Genomic DNA, 19,169 nt, shown 5'->3' with positions numbered 1-19,169 from the left:
TGTAAGAAATAGTAGAGTAGCAGGAAGAAAGGGATTATTTTTTTTGGATTAAAAGGAGGTGGGGGAGAAGAAGTAACTTGGTCAGCCTGGTAAGCAGGAAAAGAGAGTACTTTGTTCTTTTAATAGAAACAATGCTGGTCTTGTACTAACACCATATGAAGAGCATTGTATTTATACTTTTTTTTTTTCTTTTTTTCCTTTATTAAGAGAAGACATGCCTGGCTGCTTACTCAGATTAATGAAGAAAGGGAGGATATCTCTACAACAGATTTGGATTCTCTGTATCTAGTCTGTATCAGCTGGCTGGCTTTTTTTTTTTTCTTTTGCATCAGCATGGATAATAAAAACATGTAAAGAAAAGAATTTTTGTGCTGTGAGAATGTATTGTGTCACCAGGAAAGCAGTAGAAAACCTAGGTAAACCAAAATAAAGTGCTAGGAATATTTCTGACTTAGTCATTACTTTTAGTACACATATGCTCCTGGTCTTCTGTGTGCAGAGATGTTTTTATTGTGATAAGAGTATTTAAAAGATGTTATCAAGCTAAAGAAATCATGATTGTTTCCTAGGACATGTTTTTATGGAACAGATCTTTTTCTGTGAATCTCCTTCCTTTTGTGGTGCCTCAAAGTGCAGTCCTGGCAGAGAAAATAGTACTATTGTGTTCTATATCACCTCTTTTTTTTTTTTTCCTGTTTTGGTTTATATGTGCGGAGCTGTATTGTACTGAATAGTTTTAGACAGTTTGGAATCAGATTAATTTCTGCACCTTTCTGTCACCATATATTTTTTGGGGAGGTTAACTCTAAAGAAGAGGTTTCCTTAAAGCTTTTGGTACTTTTACAAATGTCTGAGCTCTTGGCTCAATGTTAATATTGGCAAGTAGTTGCGTGAAGCTATTAAGTATTTGGCTGATACCCAAGCTTCCTGCTGACTAGGTGTTTCAGGCCACAGGAGGGGACACTAAAAGCCTAAATCATCCCTCAGCATGTAAGAATGTGTAACCAGCGAAAATCAGAACTTACTGGGTACTGCGTATAGTATTTCAAGGAAACTCTGTAATTATGTTAAATGTAGAAGTAAGGATTTGGAAACTAAACTGAGTGAGATCTTCTAGTAGCATCACATTAGAACTCTATGCTCCAGGTTTCTATAAAAACAGAATGCTTAAAGACAAATGTGATGAGTTGTCAGACTTTAGCCATGTGGGTAATATGAACCCACGATGTTGCTGTCTGCAGGGTGCAGGTGATCAGGTGGGGAAGGAATGTGGAAAATAAGGCAAGCTGAAGTTGGAATGGGCATCAAGAGGAACTTTGGCATGAATGGTATTACATTTGCTTGGTTTTCAAGGCTGATGAGAGCATGGGGCAAAGTGTCTGGTGCCTGCTCTCCTGCCCCCAGCTGAGAAATGCATGCTTAATTTTATGGATCCTAAAAGGATCCATATAAAACAGAGCTTTGTTCGCAAAGCAGAATAATAGACTCATGATTATAATGGTTAATTTTACATCATGTACATTAAAGGCATTTCTATAAAATAAGAAAATATTCAGCCAAGCAGGTGGGCATCTAAGTGGGTCTGCAGACTGTCCCTACCAGACTGAACAAAGCTGGGTGGCTTTTTTTTCTCAGAGAAGCTTGTAGGGGGATATGACCTTTGTGACTCCTTTTTCCTGGTTACTACAACACCTACAGCTTGGGTAAAAATTATTACTTGAGACTATTAGTATTCCTTCCTCCCTGTCCATTTAAAATAGCAATATAAAATAAATTTATCTTTCAAAATAAAATTGTTTATATCTCACCTGTCCACTCGAACTTTCAACTAGAATGGCTCTGTCAGCTGGTTCTGTGGGAAGATGGGATCTCTCCTCTCTCTTTTTCTTCAGGCAGTAGATGATGATCTGTGTGGCAATTGTTTAGGTCCTGAGGCTGATATTGCTTCTTCATATCTCCAATTCCTGATGTGTTGAGACACACAGTAAGTCTTCCTGAAGCTAGGAAGGCTCCATGTATAAGCAGTAAAGAGCAGAAAATGATGTAGGTGCTTTTCTCCCCTTTCATAAAGCAATGGTGTATGGCTGCTACTGTTTCAGACTGCACAGCCATAAAGGAAGGCTCCAGTTTTATCCTTAAGAAATACACATGTTGAAAAAGCGTATTTTCATGTGCTTGCCTTTTTCTGCGGTGTTTGCAGGAAAGCCAGTCTGTATAATTCAGGTTGTAGAAAGTAACAAATTGCAAATGAATATGGAGAAACTCTTAAGAATTTCTTTAAGTCAGGGTTTTCATATTTTGGTCTGTGAGCTGTCCTTAGTAGCCCATTAAAACAATAAAATCAAACATATCATCAATGTGTTTGTGTATACAGCACAGAGATCTCTATTTTGATTAGAATACTTCTAGGGGGAAAATAAATTGAAAATGCTGTGGCAGTAATACCACTTTGGTTGGTAGTGTTTTGCTTCTCTTTTAATGTTGCTTTCAGAATTTTCACAAGCTTATGGAAGTTACAATGTTCAGTCAGCATTTGAACATTATTAATGAAGTTTAGTGAGAAGTTAGCCTCCATTTCGATAAGGAATGAAGATCCTTTTTTCAGTAGAGCTCAATGGTAGGCACTGGAGTGCTAAGCAAGGTAAGTGCTCTCTGATATGAGATAAGGACTTCTAAAACATCACACAAGTTGAGAAAAGAAAGACCACAACTAATAAGCTCTAAAAGGCAAAACAAGTATCTAAAAATGCATATCAGAGACATAAACAGAAGGCTAAGTAAGTTATTAACTAACTCTAAGCAAGAAACAGAAATTAGTGATTTATCAGACTGTACAATGAAAAGGAAAAACAGTGTGGATGTGATATAAGATATAATATTCTGTACCTCTCCTTCTGAGGATCAACAAATTTATACCAAACCCCACTGCCTGGCCATGTGTCATATCTGCTGTATCTAAAAATATTTTCTTGTGTGCAGTTTAAATTGACACTGGCAGTTCCTGCTAGCAGTATTTCAGCAGACCAGAGTGTAGTGTTGTTTTCGGGGTGTTTTGTTATGTTTGTGCTTTTTTTTAATTGAGTGAGTGAGAAGGTGAGGTGACTTCTATCAGTTTAGAAGATTGGTTGTTGCTTTTGCTCAGGCTCGGCCTGGAGCCAGTAGAAGGAAAATGATCTTCAGCTCTGGTCTCATGTCTTTGAAGGAGCTATGGAATTATTTCAGGCAACTAAGAAGGATACAAGGATGGATTTTTCAGAGGGCTTGATGAGTTATTTGGCCAGAGGACGGCTGGCACTTCAGAATTAGGATAAGCGGTTGCATTGCCCTAGTCACCATGATGAGAATTTTTTTTTATTGGTCAATGTGTTGAAGCTGAGACTGCAGAAAAGCTGCACAAGTTCTTGTGGTGGATCAAGCTGTGGGTCATCTCTTGAATGCTGCATGACAGCTGAAGAGGGACAGATTTGGACAGTGATGTTAAAATGCCAGAACTTGAAAAAGTAAATCAACAAATTCCTTTATACCGGTTTGCCTTGGGAATGAATTCTGGAGGCTTTAAGAGGGTACTTCTTAATATCAACAATAAATAATGTTCTTTATAAAAATTTCTTATTGTCAGTCATTTAAGTCCATTAACATACTAGCTAAGATCTGTTATTGGCCCCATGTTGTTCATTCCAACTTAGTTTAACAAGCTTTAGCTTGAAGTTTTCTAGCAAGAAATAAATTAGGAGTTTTGATTGAAATAAATTTGAAAATGCATTTTTAACTAATCATACTAAATATAAGATATATAGTAGATTTTATTTTTGAAGTTACTACTCTGGGAAGTTATTTTTTCTGATATATGGTGATTACTTGTAAGTTTATTTTCAGAAATGAAAACTTAATTTTATAATATTTTTTTTTCAGGTCTGTCTTTGGAGGAAAACCAGATTTTGCCTACTGGAAGAATGCAGTTAAATTGCCAGTATTTCTAGCTGGAATTATAAATTTAATATTCAACTTTAGCGTTACTAGTTTCTTAATAAATAGTACCTCAAAGTAGAAGAAAAATGTATGGAAGTGCAAGAACAATCAGCAACTTGGAAGGAAGTCCCGCCAGGTCTCCCCGCTTGCCAAGGTCCCCTCGCCTGGGTCACAGGCGAACCAGCAGTGGGGGAGGAGGGGGGACAGGGAAGACTTTATCCATGGAGAACATCCAGTCCCTTAACGCAGCCTATGCAACATCTGGACCAATGTACCTGAGTGACCACGAGGGTGTAGCTTCTACTACTTTCCCAAAGGGCACAATGACTCTTGGAAGGGCTACAAATCGAGCTGTGTATGGTGGCCGAGTCACAGCCATGGGGAGCAGCCCCAATATTGCTTCTGCTGGACTGTCACATACAGATGTCCTTTCTTACGCTGACCAGCACGGAGGGCTGACCACATCCTCACACCACCACCACCACCAGGTTCCTTCCATGCTGAGACAGGTTAGAGATAGCACCATGTCAGATCTGCAGGCTCAGCTTAAGGATCTACAGAGGGAGAATGACCTTCTCAGAAAAGAACTAGACATTAAGGACAGCAAGCTGGGATCCTCTATGAACAGCATCAAAACTTTCTGGAGTCCTGAGCTAAAGAAAGAGAGAGTATTGAGGAAAGAAGAAGCAGCTAGAATGTCAGTTCTTAAAGAACAGATGAGAGTTTCTCATGAAGAAAATCAGGTAATTAATTATGAAAGTTTGTGTTGATTTACAACCAAGCACTTGATGTTTTGCTTTTGGTACTGTATCCAAATTTGATATTTGCCACAAGAACTGTATGTTGTGGTATATCTGCTTCTGACTGCTAAACTTCAGGAAAGCGCACTGAGAATCCACATGCAGATTATAATTTCCTTCATGCAGCATCGCTTCACATTTTTTGATGGAGAAAATGATTGTTGTTACCCTTTCTCTTACTTTTGAAACTCTCTAGGGATTTTTTTTTTGCAACAACCATCTGAATGTTGTCTAGGCAACATTTTCTGAAGAGATAAATGAGCCACTTTTGAAAAAGTATAAATAAACACCCAGAGGCATATTTTGTTGAAGCTGTACAGGGGCTTAACAGTTTTTAAGCTAAAAGGAGATAAATCCTCCTATTCACCTTTCTGTACTTCTGCATTACAGAATGAGGTGAAAGTTTTCAGTAACATTTCAGAGACCTGCATTGTAGAAAAGGAGTATCTTGTAAATATGTATTGTATTTCAAGTACTTCTATTCATGATGTAACATTATTTTCCTGAAGTTATAAAAAGATTCAAATATTTTAATCTGGATGGATAAATGCGTAAAATCAGACTTGGAGACTTTGCTATATCAAATATACAGCTATATATACAAAGCTATACAAAACAGCAGCACAGAATAAATAAAAAAAATGATCCTTCCTTTTTCCACACACTTTTTGGCTTCTGGTCTTATTTTAAAGCTGCTCCTTTTTAGACCATCTGTTAGCTTTCCACAGACAAAAACACAGTCCTGTGTTTCTCTCACTTCCAGATTCTAAATCTAAACTTCTTAACTGGCAGGCAGCAACAACTGAGATTTTTAGTTTACTACTAAGTTTGGGATCAATTAGAGCTTCTCAGCAAACTTTCCACCTTTTAGGCATGTCATGAACTTAAATATCTACAGAGCTGACAAGTCTGTTACCGCTCACTTCAGTGGGAAACAGACTGGGTTGTCATCAGGAATTCAGTCCCATGAATTATTGGTTTGTTACTTTCTTGTATAACTTTTGTATCCAGACTGACAGTAGTAGTTGCTGATTATTTTTAGAACATGTGCTAGGATGCAGCTTGAAACCAGCATTACCAAAAAGATGCATGGTGAGGGTTCTGTTTTCCAAAAACTTTGTTGGTTAGATATTTTAATGGTGGTAGTTGGTGTCACTTTAGGAGAAGAAATATTCTAATACACTGTCATGTATTTCTTTTGGAAATGTCACATTAATATCTTATATTGACATTTGCAATTTGAATCTGCTGTTTAGAGACTTCATCACACAGCAATGAGGTTATGTTTGTTTTTTCCCCTAAAAGCTGTTTTTTCTTATCTTGAGGGGAAAGTAAACTAGTAACTCAGTTATGAGTTCATTCATGTTGTATCTTTTTGACAAATACTCTTATCTTCTAACAGCAAACCTGGCAAAAACAATGTATTTTGTCCAATGTGTATATTTAACATGAATCCTTACTTTATAACACAATAACATAAAGTTTGGGTAGCTCAGTATTCCATTGCTAACAGTGTCCAAACATTCACAAAAGAAGCCAAGTATATAGTGGTATCCCTCAGAGAGTATTCCTTGTGATCCAGCTGCTGGTTTTTTGTGCTTAATAACTCAGTGGGCTTTAAATTCAGCTAGTTCTTTTTTGGACCTGTTTAAAATACTGGTGTCTGCAGGCTCTTACAGCCCAACATACCTGTGAAGAACCACTGCTTTTTATTTGGTTTTGCACTAGGCTTTGGCTGCTTTTGCTAGGATTTCATGCTCCTCGAAAGAAGTAATAAATAGTTGATGTCTGGTGCCAGTCTCAGTGCTTCTTAGGACTTGACAGTGCCATCATCACATCCCTCCCTCAGCTCTTTCCCAGACAGGAGAATCTTACCATGTGTGATAATTCCTTGTGAAACAAAATGTTTTTCAGGCCTATTACATGTTGGGGATTTTTTTTTTTTTTGAGGTGAGGACACCAGAAGATCTTATGTTTTTTGATAAGGTGTAAAATCAGTTGTGGTGATGTTGTAGTGTTTGCCCTTTTATTCTTTGTCTCTCACAGGAATTCACAACAATTAGTTTGTTCTTTCCAGTTTTGGATGCATTTATTTTTGCTGCTGCTGAGTACTAAGCTAATATCTTAATGGAAACATTTATCATAGCTGAAAAAACCTCTCCATTAATTCTAACTAGTTTAGATCCCAGCTTGTTATGCTTAAAGGCAGGGTTATTTTCACTTATGTGCCACTCTTATCTCCCTGAATTTCATCTGCCAGCCTCTATTTGCTTAGTCTTACAAAATTCCTCTTTGCATTTGGTTTTTGTCTTTACTGCCCTGAATAACCAAACACCATGAGGAAAATTAGTCATCTTACTGATTGCAGTTCTCTGGGTTACTCAGGAAGTGTCAGTCAGTACAAAGCCCAGCCACAGGTTGCAGCAAAACTCCATGGGGACCTTCTGTTGGTTTTAGGAGTCAACCATGTGTTTCTGCTATTTCCTCTCTTGTAATCAAATATTTGTGTATAAAAGCACCCATCCTCTTATGCAATTGCTGCTTTCTTTCCTTGTAAGCATTTGGAGAGGAGCCTTTCTGAGGGAATGGCTTTGGAAGTTCAAGCTGGCTGTCAGCTTGTTTGTCACTCTTTTTCCAGGGGCTTATTGATTCTTTCAAACAACTGATTTAAATTAGAGTCATCAAAAAGCTGTAATTTCAAAGAACCAAAAAAGCTCTATCTCATCTATCCTAAAAGAGGTCAGTCTGCCCTTGTGTGTCTGAGGTTTGCTGGCTTATAAAACTTTCCTAAAAACTGAGTTGTTTCATACTGAAACACTAAAAAGTGTTTTCACACTGGCTGTCCATGATGAAAGTGACCCTGCCTGGATTCCTGGGTCTCCATGCAAAGCTTGGGAATTCCCAGGAGACTGGAGAAGGGCAAATCTATCCTCCTGACAAAAGAGAATCGAAATGAGAGAATGACTGAAATCTATTTCATATTTTTATAGTGGTTTCTAAAAAAATCTCGCAAAACCCAAAAAATTGTTTAGAAGCTGTATTTTTAAAAATTGTTAGCTATTTCTAAATATGGGGGTGGAATAAAAAAATACACTAACAGCCAATATGGATTTGTCAAAAATAATGTCAAAGGAGTCTGATTTTTTTTTTTTGGATGACAGGAAAACACAGCTTATGCATGATGGAAAAAAAGTAGTAACATAATGATGTTAACAAAACTTTGTCTCAAAAGATTTCCCTTTAGTGAGTTGGTGGGAAGCATGACAGGAAATTGCTGCTATGTGGAGGACTATTTGATTGGAAGCCTATGTCAAAGTGTAATCATCAATGAGTCATGGTGAAATTGGAAAGATTTCCAGTAGGTAGGGATCTGTCATGTGCTTGAGGCTTTCATCAGTGTCCTAAAGGATGGATATGTTATCCATCCAGATAATGTCTCGATTGGAAAGGCTTAAAAACATCCTGGAAAGTAGGATTATAAATGAAAATATATTTGCTAAATAAATGAATTAGGTTGAAATAGTAGGATCTGTTTAAAAAGGAAAATTGATAAAATTACACCTTTTGGAAGCAGAAAGAGATCCATGAGGAAGTTATAGACAGTAACTTGGACATTCCTTTTTTCTTTTGAAAGTTATTATATTTTTGGAAGTGTATGCTTTCAGCACCTGCACTTTGATATCACAGCCCACATTTAGTTGTCTTTTGTTCTTCATATTCTTTGTGAAGAGTAGGAGTGGAATACTGACTGGAATTATGTATGTGTTGATATACATAGTGACAGGATGTACTCTACATGTTTTTAACTATTTAAAGTGCTTCTTCATCTTGGAATCATCTGTTTGCAATGTCTCAAACAGAGATTTTGTTGGTTTTTTTTTTTTGCTAGGTAGCTAGATATTCTCTCTGTTCTGACTTGAATAGAAGATTCTAATCATGTGTAATGTGTAGAAGAGTTAGTGTAGAAGGTTTCAGTGGAAAGCAGAAGGCCAGGAGGTAGGAAGTGCTGAGAAGACATTATTCCGCAATATTCATTTCCAAGGTTGTTGCCTGTCTGTCAAGAGGGAAAACTAACTTATTGATTTGGATTAGCTGCTTCTAATACAATACATTAATGTTTATTAGTTGATATGCTGCTTTTATGGCATTACAAAAACTGAATCACCGTGACATTTTTTTAAAGTTCATATTAAGCCCGTTTGCACAAAATAAACTCATTTTACCTACTTAAAAATGTCATCATTTACTACTATGTAATTAATAAAAAATGGGCACTGGGTGCAATGAACAGTGGCTCTTTTTCAGTCATGGCATGGTTTTATGTTCTTGGAAATAAATGGGTGAGCATGATCCTTATTTCCCCTACAGAAAACCAGGTAATTTTAATTGATTTAATGTGTTCTTTGAAAACATATTATGAGTTTTGATCTTTTGAAGTTTAGTTCCTATCCTGATACTGCAGGAATTTATTAATGAGATGGTGAGAGGATAAAAAGGATAGTAAGCAGTAAGTAAGTTCCTCTGAGGCTTATAGTTTTGAATACAAAATTTTCTTGAAGCAGTTTCTTAGAATAACTTTTGTCCATCTGTAGCAATACGAATAATTCAGATGCTGCAATTAGCAGAATGGAGCTGATAAAATAATCAGCAGAGAAGGGAGTGTGTATTCATGATTAGAACTGTGAGTAGCTCCTCAATGTTACTTCACGTGCTCTTCATTTTCACTTTGATTCATGACAAGTATCTAAATAGAACAATAAAAGAAAATATACTAAAAAATATTCTGACATGGTGTTTCCCTTCTCTGTACTAATTAAACTATGTTCCTAGTAAAACACTGATTAGGCTAAGGTATACATTATTAAAAAAAAAAATTTTTTTAGATATTTTGTTTAAGCCCTTTGAAATTTTTGTGGGTTCATTTTAGTGGAACATGCAGGGAGTTATCAACACTTGGGTATTTAGTGTGAGTTCATAGATAGGTATTTCCTTCCTTAATGTGTCAAAGTATGCACTTGATTACTAGTTGAAAAGGACCTTTTATTGTTTGGTAATACCAGATGTGGTCTGAGGAGGATTTTTTGGGGTACAAATACTTTTCAGCCCATCTTATTGTGCGAATGTGTGAAACAAGGGATTTTGAAGCGTATTGTGAATATTAATGAAGCATATGGTTACACAACTCAAAGCTAGGAGCCTGAGGAACAGAAATGTTGTGCTTGTAATTTACCAAGCTACCTCAGGTATGTTTTCATATTAATAATCTTTAAAAAAAAAAAAGAAATTTGCTGTATTTTTACTAAATGGGTCTCTTCAAGAAAAAAATACTTCCAAAGTCAAATTTTAATATAATGTTTGCAACCAATGAAAGCTTCTTAAGGTGTTTTAGGATGAGTCTGTAAAGCCAATAGGTTCATCACATCCATTCACCTTATTTTATGTTTTTCACTGTACTGTTGTTTCTTGCTTTTTCAGCTTTTTAAAGATGTATTTGTCTTGAGCTGCATGCATACTTGTTGATTTTAACTTTATTTTGCATGTTTCCACTGTTTTCGTCACAAACTCATGTACATTGATGGCAATTTAGGTAAGTGCAAAATATTTCTTCTTTACTTCATTTATTAAATGCTGCAAGGCGCTTAAGCTTTTAACCACACAGAATAGATCAAGTGGTCATTACCTGAATGGGAAAGCAGAGTGAGATCAGTGGATTTTCTTATTATATTGAAAATAATATCTGTGAAATGGGAAGAGGACAAAACAGCAGGACTCTTCCCTGAGGAGGGATGGGTGTAGTTGGTGAGGAGCAGTGAGTGAGCTGTGCCAGAAGGGCAGGTGTTGCCCTTGGTTGTTACTGATGAGAAGGAAAAGTTCCTGGCTCTGGTGGGGAGTAGAATTTGATAAGGAGGGGGCCATGATACTAAAGATAACCAGGGAAATTTTGAGGCCTGCTCAAAAACAAGGCCTGCTTTTTGAACTCACTCAAGTTTCCATTTAATTGTATATAGTACAAGTCTTAACTGCAAAAGCCTTCATTTAAATTGAGAGAATCACAGAAAGAGGCAGGGAGCTGTGCTTTGAAAATGAGATCTTTTCTACATGTTTTGATTTGAACTGTGTAAATTGACGTATAGCTTTTGCAATTTGTAGGTAGAAAGGCTGAAAGAATAGTCCTGTTAGAGTGAACTTTTTCTTGTGTGCAACATTAACTGTCAGGTACCTGGTAAAGCATAATGGTCTTAACTAATTCAGCGAAGAAATGCACAAATACTGTGGTATTACATTCCCTCTGAATCCTCTAGAAGGTGGAGGTGAGCTAGTGGGTTATATTTAAATCATGATACACCAAAGCATAAATAAAATTTTTCAATGCAAACTTGAAAAATCACTGTTTGCAATCAACATGTCTGCAATAACAGCCTGCTGTTCTATTAATGAAGTAGGTTGTGATAATCAGTGTTTTGCACTCAGTGGTCACTGAATTTCTTACCTGAGTGACAGAAACTAAGCTGTATCTCGAGGGAAATCAAAATTACCAACTACCCTTTATTTGGAAGCCAAAATTCTTTCCATGTCATTCTGAAAATGTACCTTCTTGTCAGCCCAGCGCTCTGGGCTATGGAGTATGTGCTACCTACAGAAAAATTGAGGTTTGTGGTGAATTTAATGCTAACATGAATGCAATTAGGTACATATTATATTGTCTTATCTGTCTCAATATATATTTTGAAAAATCAAAAATAAACCCACAACCTTTACTATTTCTTATAATTAATACTGTAATGAAAATTACAATATACCACTGGAATGATACTGCAATTGTCTGGAAATCTGAAGTTCTTCCTAAAGAATTTGTTTTCGGAAGCTCATTGGGTTGTATGCTGGTGTAAGTTTGCTACAAGAGAGATTTGGCATGATTTTTCATCATTGGTTAACCACCACTTCCTACATCACCCTCTGGTAGATAAAACTTACTTTAGTATATTTTAATATATTTAGTATATTTACTTTTAGTATATTTTTCTATTTACAACTTGTACATTCATGGTGTGGTTGAAATATGGGAATGAATGAGCTGCATAATTGTATATGAAAGATGTAGTACTTTCCTTACACTTGAGAGATATTTTTGTCTTCAGATTCCCTGGTGCAGTAAAGGAAGGGGGAGGAGAGAACTAAGGGGTAGAAATCACAGAAGTTGCTTAAGAAAGCCAAAGGAGGCATTCTTCATCCTGTTGAGGCAACTCATCCCTAGAAGAGGGAGAACTGTCAGACTGAGAACTTGAGCAATTAGATAAGGATGCTTGTGATAGACTTTTCCACCTGAATACACAGCACTGTCCTGGCTTCAGGACTGCAGAATTAACAAGCAGTGCCAGTCAGGCAAAGTCCAAGAAAAAAATATTTATAAGTAACATTTTAGAGAAAAGATTTTTTTCTTAAAGATGTTTATAGATGTAACAATAAAGCATGAATTGGAGGCACCAGTGATTTTGTGTTAAATAGGGCCAGGGCATTATCATTTTCAGGTCTTGTATAAAGCACTGCCTCGTTGTGTAGAGAAGTGGTGCATTGATGGCTAAACATAGAATCAAATATTGGAGGAAAGATTATGCAAATTTACAGGAAAACAAGATTATCTTTAGGAATATATTTTTCATACTTGTTTCAACTAGAGGAAATCCTTTTTTTTTTTTAATGTCACAGTGGTCTCAGAAGAACGTGGTAGCTTGATATAATTGGAAACAGTATTTGAAAACCAAATTTTGTTCCCCAGTTTTTCTAGGTGTTCATTTCCCAACTGTATCCAGTTGAATTGTTTCAACCGTGTGAAGTAGAATCTACTCTTTATCTGATATCCTTGAATTAAGCTTTTGGAATAACTTGGGGATAAAACATACTAAAAAGAAATAGTGCCATATTTATTATATTAAATATTTTATGGCAAATTTTGTAACAGTGTCACATAATTAATATTTCAAGTACTATAACACATCTTAAAACCCACTCAAAAAAGGAGAGAAGTAGTTTGGATATAGGAAGACACCTTTGTTTCACACCAAATTGGTACCAACTTCTGCAACTACTTTGTGCAGGTGCCTTTCCCCTGACCTTTCTCTCCACCAGTCTTCTCTCTGCATTTGCTGCACACATCTGCCAGTTCTGGAGACTGGCATTATTGTCCAGCTGGCTGGTTTATTTCAGGCTAACTTTTTGTGTCCTCTTATAAGTTTTAGATAATTGAAAATTTGTGAAGCTGAGCATTGTATTAGATACATTTTAAAAACAAGTCCCATTGTGTGTGAAATTTCTCTTTATATTCTGAGGAAGGTTTACCCTTAATAGCTCTCAGAGCATTCTATCAATATTTGAACATCCATTTGGAATGGGTTATTCAGCTTGTAGAATTTTGTAAAAGGAGTGTTTCAATTATATTTAATTTATTTCAAGTTCTACTCTGTGAGTTGTGACTGTTTTAATATCCCAACCTGAAAGTTTGTGCTTTGACAAGTGTGTGGTTTAATGCCTTCTGATCTCTGCCAGCTCATTCTTTTTCTGCAGAACTTTGGACTTGAGCAGGAAGGGGCACAGAGCACTTGCAAAGTCACTTTATTTCCGTGCCAACCAGCAATTGCTCACATTCTTCTCGTCTGCTGTTTTTCCTAAATTGTCAGTGTCATGTTTAGGGTACTTCAGGTGTTTTACACTTGCATAGCTGCTTCATCAGAATGTTGCATACTGATGATATTGTCACTGCAGTGAACAGCACAATTTGCCATTCAATTCCACTATCTTGAGTAGGTCAATAGTGCATTTTAGCTCTAATACAGTGTTTGGTGTTTGCCCTGGGCAATATATTTATATATATATCCATAAATATTTTTTTCATTCTGTCTTTATATAATCTGAATGGTTGGGGTTTTTTTTAGTGTCTTAAGATAATTTTTTTCTACTACTGTGGAAATATGTGGTGTGGTTTTTTTTTCCTCCATAATCCTGGCTTAATAGTGTCTACAACAAATTTTAGCCTTTAAGACTTTTTTTGTAATACTTTTTTTCTAGAATAAAGAAATTATCCATTTTTAATAGTAATCTTAACAGATAAAGAATTCTAGAATGTGTAGAAACAAACAGATTTTACTGCAAAAACTATAGTAAATCTATTTTGCTATGAATTTCCTTTTGTTTTATTGACTAACTCATTTTTGCCAGATGGTAGAAAATTCAGGAAAAACACATAATGAGGGTTGCTGCTGTTTTTGTTTTTAATTCAGCTCGCAAAAGGCTACTGGCAGGATTATGTGTGATTAAGAAGAGTGAGTCAATTTGTATAAACTCCTTATTTATACCATTTACACATCTTACATGTACATTATTATCCCCCTCTCCTCTGATGTGCTGTTCAGCTTTGACTATGCATTTTCTTTGACTCTTAAATTTAGTCTTCTGTGTCTTGAGGTAGGAATTCTGAGGACAGTGTCGCTACTCACCTCCTTTTCCCAAATTCAAAAGTAACTCTCCTCTTCATCATGTGCTCATTTTCAATCCTGTGGTCATTAAAAGCAGTGCTCCTGTTTCACTGTGCAGGGGAAGAGCTGTAGCAGGCATCACCCACATGTGAGAGGATAAAGAGCTTAGATGTGAGGAGAGAGGAGAAAAGGCAATGTTTCCTGTTCCCCAGAGTTTGTCCTTCCCTTTTCCCATATTATCTGCCCATGAGGAAGGGCATGGAGGGAAGTGCTCTGCTGCAGAACCAGCACTTAACTGAAACAAGCATTTGGGAACATGGATTTGGACACAATAGAAGAATTGTAGGTATTTTTAAACCTTTAAAATGACCATTGTGAAATGGGTTCATCCTTCTCTCTTTGCAGTTCAGGGAAGAGGAACGTCCTGATAGTCTGCAACAAATTCTTTTGAGTGAATTTACTTTCTCTAACAAATGAATAAGGGAAAATAAATAGTATCGGTTCAAGCTGTTGAACTTGCTGCTTATAGTGTGAATTTCCAGATGTACACAGATGATTCAAGTACGCAGTCAGACATCAGTTTTTTGGATGGAAAAACTTAAAATTTGCAGTTCATAGGCCATAGAGGAAGGAAAAAAATTTGGTGCAAATTCTGGAAAGAATAAACCACGCTTTAAACCAATAAAAAAGCAAGACCCCACCAACAGTCCAAAAGAGAACTGTTACATGAAATAACCATGGCTTGAAATGTTCCTTTCTTTAAAGCACTAAGAAGTGCAGTTAGTAAAGACTCCAAACAGAATGATTCGTTGAACTTTAATATTATAAGAGTATTCTGGAACTGTGAAACATAATGCTTTAGCTGTGAAGCAAGAAAACCCAAACAAATTTGGTAAAGAGGTAGTTTCTTTTAAGAAGTGATTCTGTCTTTGGGTGTGAATTGCATTTCCTACAGCTGTTATAGGAGAATAGGGAAGGGGAATATTCTCATGTCACCTGCAGAGGCAAACAATGAACTTCAGATCAATGCCTTTGCAACTGCTAGATGCTTAAAACCAGTGCAGACCATACAATTAAAGTGAACTTCATAATTTAGAATGGTTAACTTAACTAGTATGTTGTTTTATGAAGTCACTTCCTTTTGCTTTTCTGTTGAATTTTAGCCAGAAGTTGATTGGTTTTGGACCAATATGTGTCACAACTCCTGCTATTCTGTGGGATAAATCACAACTTCAGGAGATTTCAGAGACTTCACAGAGAAGATTTCCTATAACATCAAATATAGATGAAGCTTTATTTCAAATAAGATATTAATATTTTTTGTATTTCAATAAATTATACTGAAATGTTTACTTATCTTCTAGGAACACATGTAAAACAGCTGAAAGAAGAAAGGCAAGAATTCAGGACAACCCAGAAGTAGCTTTGACAATTTGCACAGTAGTGCTGAACAAATGTAGTAGCACTTTTCATAGTGTGCCAGGGTGCACGCTTCTGCACTTCACAATTCCATATACCAGGCTGCTAGATAAAAATCTGAGGGAAAACAGAGCAAGTTGTGATAAATACTAGAAAGAATAAATATATGTGTGCACATTTGCTCTACTGGTATTTTAAAATTCTGCCTGTGCACAGCTACACTGTAATAATTTACATTTTAAATTGATAATTCTTGTATATGAAGTAAGTCTCCTAATCTGTCTCTGTTGTTGAGATGATACAGCTTTTTCTTTTAATGTCTTTCCATTTTCTGATGTTTATCTTGTGGATTGTTTTGCCTCAGCAATTTACTCTTTTTACCTATCTAGTATCTAAATAATGAAATAAGTAAGTCTGAACACAGTCTCATGATTTTGATAGTGCTATTCTATTTTAGTTTACAATCTCCTTTAAGCTGGGCAAAACCTGAATGACACAGCAAACCAAGAAGCCTCAGCAATGTTTCCTTTTAAAGGGGAGCATTCAGTTCTTTGTACAGAATCTTTAAAATAACTTAGCTATGCTGTACTAAGTATTTAAGGAGCAAATGCTTTAGAAGTGTCTGTATTTGAGAAGTAAATTGTGGAGGTTTTATTTCAGAAACAAAAGCCCCTATATAGCAGCTGAAGGAGTTCATGCTCTGTCATGTCTGGGCATCTGGAAATACTCACTGGATAAATATGTTCTTTTTTGGATTTAGCCTCTTGGATCTAGAGAAAAACTTGATGTTCAGAAATGCTATTGGCAAAGGCTTCATAGCATCTAAGCATATGAATTTCATTCCTGCATTGCTTTTGAATATGGATCTCTGCCATCAAATAACTTAATTTGCCTTTGTCAATCACGAAAAAGTATTTTTATACTTTAGTGACGGAGGCTTTGATTTTTCTGGTGTGAAATATCACATCAGCTTTCCATCAGCTCAGACTGTTTTAGTTGCATGGTTTCTTGCTGTGCTGTAAGGTATTCAGTGATTAAATCTTACCAAAACTGATCCCAAAGCTGACCTTTAAGACCACTATAAATTTCACTAAATAAATATTCTCATTTATCTTTTGCTAATATTATCCTGTATTGAAATTTATCTCTTTATAGTCATTGATTACTAAAATATAAATTGGGAGGTTTCATGTAAGTAGGACATCAGAACAGTGATTATGCCTAAAGGGATACAGGAAGTGATTTCTTTTTGGTGTATCTGATTCCTTACTGTGAATTTAATTTGCCTTTTTGTTTTTTCCACTTGTAGTTGATGATCTGGAATTTGCAGAGTAACATTCTAAGTTGCAACTAACTCTATTCTGTTACGCTCTTGGTATACCTTGACTAACTTTTCAGGTATGCCTGAGCATAAGTAGCTTTTCCCATGATAATGGAATTATTACTAATGAAAATTGCACAAGTGTCTGGAATAGGTGCTGGCACCTAGCACATTGTGTGTCTGGCACATTGGATTCCTTTTCACAGCCCTTGTAGCATCTCTGACTTTTCATGGTGAGCCCCTGTTTTTGTTTTAAGCTGAATCATGAATATGTTAAAGAATGAGTGACATTATTTGCAATGAAGTGGACCAATGTAATAAGATATTTCTTCTGACAATTCTCAGAGTACCATAGAAGTATGGAAGCACTTTAGAGAAGTCCATTTATTGAAATCCAGTTTTACATTGAGTCTTAGATATCTGTAGTGTTCTTTGCTTCCATTAGATGGTTGGCAGCCTTTGGCAATTCCAGCATCCTTCTTTGTGAGATTAAAAATGTCTTGACACACAAAAGTACTTGCAAGACTGCTGCTCCTGTACTGGGAAACTAGCAATCTCAGGGGTTTGGGTTTTTGTTTTTGTTTGGTTCCCTCCACCTTGTGGGGCATATCTCTTTTATTCCATGAACTGTTACAAGATGGAAGAGCTTCTTTTATTGAAACTTTCAAGATTTTCCAATTTTGTGCAAGAATACTTAGAAGTTGCATATTTTTTCTGAGAACTTTGAATTAATGAACTAAAGGAAGATCTTAAGATTTAAAAATTACAACATTTTAGTATTTTCTGGCTGTTAATATAGCAGAAGGGATTAGAATCTTTCTTTGTTAGTACACCTTCCTAACTGTGCCTACTGGAGTAGAACTTTACACACAATATGAATAAACTAACATAACAAATTTAAAACAACAGGAGAAACAAGAATAGTCTATATTTACCTAATATAACCTAGCATAATGGGAAAACATAGAACTCTTTTTGAAGCACAACTAAATGTTTTTTATAAAAACCCTCCAAACACTTCTGGGGAGAATAAAAGAGAGGAATTTCTTAGCCTTCTTCATGCCAGAAGCTGAACTAGTGAAGTATTCAAACGAGTTTGTCACCCTGAGACTCAGGCCTTTCAATATTGTTTTTCACAAGTTCTAGCCACTTTCCCAGGAAAGTAACTATTAACATAATTGTTTATACATTCCATTAAAGACATGCCTTTTGATGGATGTCTCTCAGGGCCAGTGCAGTTGGGAAGGTGGTGACCTGACTATCCAATCCCTGGTCATGGTTGGAAACCTATAAATACTGAAAGAATTCTCATTTATTTGTTCTTTCACCACACCTTGAGCTGCATCCGTATGAATCATTTTGTGTCCAATGGTGACACAAGTGTCTTATTTTTTTTTTTGGTTAATTTTTTGTCAGTAGGGCAATGACAAGGCATTAGAAGGGAGGAAAAATATAGCTGACATACAGAAACAGCCAGAACTGCTCTTTTGGGGTTTGGTACAAACTCAGAAATGTTTTCCTTATGTCTTAGGTGCTGTCTCAAGTGCCACATGTACAGGCTGTCTTATTTCCTGTGTTATCAGACTTTACCTTCAGCTGAAATTGCTAAGATCATGTGTTGACTCCTTCAGGTGGATTGGGTTGGAAGCACTGCAGTTTGTGGGTGAAATTCTGGTTACAAGGGAAGGTAGCACCACATCTTGGGACTAGAGCAGGGATAGCCTGTGGAGGGTGTGTGCTGATGGAAGGAAGTATGATCCTAAATGCCCAGTTTTTTCCTTCAGAGAGATGCCAAGAAAGAATGATCTTGATTAATGCCAACCTCAGGTGTACTGGAGACACAGGCAAACTCTGGGCTCACCTCACGGGAATATTAATTAACACCAGCTCACCTACTGTTCTGTCTTGAGAACTTAATTGCTTTAGCCCAGATGAGAACAGTGATTCATGAAACAGAATTTAATGACTGTATTAGAAAAATGGTTGTGAATAAGAACATAAATTAATCCCTAGAGTAATTCCTTCTATAACATGAAATAGGGAATGTTTCTGCAAGTTTAGCTTTATATCGCATACTAATTGAACTTCCTTTTTGCAAAATATTAATTCTGTTTGATTTATTTTTTAACATGTACAAAGCTACCTTCTTCCGACATATTAGAGCAATACTAGAATGTTCATTTGAACATT

At 36.2% G+C, this 19,169-nt stretch overlaps 1 protein-coding gene across 6 annotated transcripts in view; it reads left to right on the top strand.

Annotated features, from left to right (window-relative positions):
- Nucleotides 1–19,169, top strand: part of ERC2 (ELKS/RAB6-interacting/CAST family member 2) — a 408,254-nt gene that overhangs the window by 12,954 nt on the left and 376,131 nt on the right. For all 6 annotated transcript variants that reach the window (XR_015773654.1, XM_088061786.1, XM_088061785.1 and 3 more), the window contains exon 2: nt 3,913–4,712. Coding sequence is in view for 5 of the 6 variants with exons in the window: in XM_088061786.1 (XP_087917912.1) it covers nt 4,056–4,712 (657 nt within the window). In the remaining variant the exon portion in view is untranslated. The remainder of the gene's footprint in view (nt 1–3,912; nt 4,713–19,169) is intronic.

The sequence above is a fragment of the Pseudopodoces humilis genome, chromosome 13, assembly GCF_049639895.1.
Source record: "Pseudopodoces humilis isolate 2021_Gansu_Grassland_sample_001 chromosome 13, ASM4963989v1, whole genome shotgun sequence".
NCBI lineage: Eukaryota > Metazoa > Chordata > Aves > Passeriformes > Paridae > Pseudopodoces > Pseudopodoces humilis.
Note: the sequence above shows the minus strand (reverse complement) of the source record. Positions and strands in the feature narration are given on the sequence as shown.